Source organism: Eimeria necatrix, genomic scaffold, assembly GCF_000499385.1.
Source record: "Eimeria necatrix Houghton genomic scaffold, Enh_scaff2842, whole genome shotgun sequence".
In the NCBI taxonomy this organism is placed as follows: Eukaryota; Apicomplexa; class Conoidasida; order Eucoccidiorida; family Eimeriidae; genus Eimeria; species Eimeria necatrix.
In genome coordinates this window covers 1-2,551 of record NW_013653396.1, presented here as the reverse complement: position 1 = coordinate 2,551, position 2,551 = coordinate 1, and the positions used below count along the sequence as shown (strand labels likewise).

General features: G+C 60.4%; 1 protein-coding gene across 1 annotated transcript; it reads left to right on the top strand.

The window, feature by feature from the left end:
- Positions 1-62: 62 nt before the first annotated feature.
- Positions 63-1,988, top strand: ENH_00038710 (subtilase family serine protease, putative; the record flags this gene model as incomplete). The annotated part of the gene is made up of 1 exon (XM_013580619.1): positions 63-1,988. The coding sequence occupies one exon, from the start codon at positions 63-65 to the stop codon at positions 1,986-1,988; it is 1,926 nt and encodes a 641-aa protein (XP_013436073.1).
- Positions 1,989-2,551: the final 563 nt, after the last annotated feature.

The following is a 2,551-nucleotide window of genomic DNA, read 5'->3' as shown; positions in this document are numbered from 1 at the left end:
ACCCCCAGCAGCAGCCCCAACACCCCCCCCCCCAGCAAGTGGCCTTTGCGGGGATTTTGCCAATGCGGTCTTTCTTGTCTCTTTTTTCCCTCCTGCCTCTGCCTATTGGCAACAGCAAACGCAGGAGACTCACGGCTGCTGCTGCTGCTGCTGCTGCTGCTGCTGCAGCAAGCTGCTGCGTCCTCGCTGCTGCCCCCACCCACCTCCAGGGGGCCCCCACGGACCAGAGGGGGCCCCCAGCTGCTGCTACACTTGCTGCAGCAGCTCACGAAGCTAGGGGCCCCCCTCTGGGGGCTGAAGAGGCCCTTGTACTTGGAGACGCCTCTTTAAATGGGGGGCCCCCTAATAGCGGGGGCCCCCCCGATTTGGGGGGCCCCCACGATTGGGGGGGCCCCACCGATTGGGGGGCCCCCAACGATTGGGGGGCCCCCAACGATTGGGGGGCCCTCAACGACTTGAGGGCCCCCAATGACTTTGGGGCACCTTCAGGGGCCCCCCGGGACCTGGAAGACCCCAGCGGGTGGGAGCCTCATGAAATTCCGACTCCGTCTTCAGCTGCTGCTGCTGCTGCTGCTGCTGCTGCTACTGCCGTTTCAGCAGCAGCCGAATCAGCGGGAGCGCCCCCAGGGGCAGGCGCAGCAGCAACGGAAGCAGCGGCAGCAGGAGAAGCGGAAGCAGCACAGAGGGTAGCAGCAGCAGCACACAGAGCAGCAGCAGAAGCAGCAGGGAACGGCGGGTCGACTGACGCAGCAGGAGCAGGAGCAGAAGCAGCAGCAGCAGCAGCAGCAGGAACAGCAGCAGCAGGAGCAGCAGGAGCAGCAGGAGCAGCAGAAGCCGAGGAGCCGTGTCCGTTCTCGCGCGAGTCTTCCGCGGCGCAGTCGCCGCCTACAGCAGCAGCGGCGGCGGCAGCAGCAGCAGCAGCAGCAGCGGCAGCAGCAGCAGCAGCAGCAGCAGGGGTGCCGCTGCTGGACGCAGAAGTGCCGCCTTCTTCCTGCTGGGTGTCTGCTGAGAAGGAACGCATGCGGCTGGCAGCAGCGCAGCAAACTGCGAAGCTGGTGCTGGCTTATCCTTTAGAAGGGTGTCAGGTAGCAGCAGCAGCAGCAGCAGCAGCAGCAGACGGTGCTGCAGCAGCAGCAGAAGAAGTGGAGCTGCTGCACGGCCAAGAAGCCAGGTCAACAGCAGTTGCTGCGCTGAAGTTCAAAGTGTCGCAGCTGCTGCGGCAGAAGCAGCTGAAGCACACGGAGGCGCTGCTGAACACGGACTTGCTGCGGGCAGCAGCAGCAGCAGACCCTGCTGCTGCTGCTGCTGCTGCTGCTGTCAGCCCCGACGTCTCGGGCATGGAAACTCGCTACCTCTCAGCTTTGGAAATGGAAATAATTACAAAACTTCCCGAAGGAGTTTCTCCAAACGAAGTCCTCAGCGTGACTCCCGAGATCCCCTGCGTGCAGCGGGGCTTCCGCGACAGCAGCAAATTCATAGAAGAGCCGGACCCCCCCCCGCAGCAGCAGCAGCAGCAGCAGCAGCAGCAGCAGCAGCAGCAGCAGCAGCAGGAGGTGTCTGTTGCTGCAGCTGCGCGTCGGCTGCAGCAAGGGCCTGGCCTGCTGGAGCTGAGCCGCCGCGTAATAGCCTCAGCTGCAGCAGAGTCCCCCGCCGCCGCCCGCTCCCCCGCAGCAGCAGCAGCAGCAGCAGCAGCAGCAGCAGCAGCAGCAGCAGAAGCAGTGCCCCCGAACGACCCGTTTTTCGCGCAGCAGTGGAACCTGCAGCAAGCCGCGGCCTTCAGCATCAACGCAGAAAAAGTCTGGAAGCTCTGGACCGGCAGCAGCAGACCAATGGTCATCGCAATAATCGACAGTGGCTGCGATCTTAACCACCCGGAGCTGCAGCGCAGCAAGTGGACAAACCCAAGTGGACAAACCCTGCGGAGGTTTGCGGGGATGGAGTCGATAATGATAATAATGGATTCGTCGATGACTGCCACGGATGGGTAAACCCTAAACCCTAAACCCTAAACCCTAAACCCTAAACCCTAATTCTAGCATGCAGTGGCCCCACTAAGTGGACCAACCCTGCGGAGGTTTGTGGGGACGGAGTCGATAATGATAATAATGGATTCGTCGATGACTGCCACGGATGGGTAAACCCTAAACCCTAAACCCTAAACCCTAAACCCTAACTCTAGCATGCAGTGGCCCCACTAAGTGGACAAACCCTGCGGAGGTTTGTGGGGACGGAGTCGATAATGATAATAATGGATTCGTCGATGACTGCCACGGATGGGTAAACCCTAAACCCTAAACCCTAAACCCTAAACCCTAACTCTAGCATGCAGTGGCCCCACTAAGTGGACAAACCCTGCGGAGGTTTGCGGAGACTGAGTCGATAATGATAATAATGGATTCGTCGATGACTGCCACGGATGGGTAAACCCTAAACCCTAAACCCTAAACCCTAAACCCTAAACCCTAATTCTAGCATGCAGTGGCCCCACTAAGTGGACAAACCCTGCGGAGGTTTGCGGAGACTGAGTCGATAATGATAATAATGGATTCGT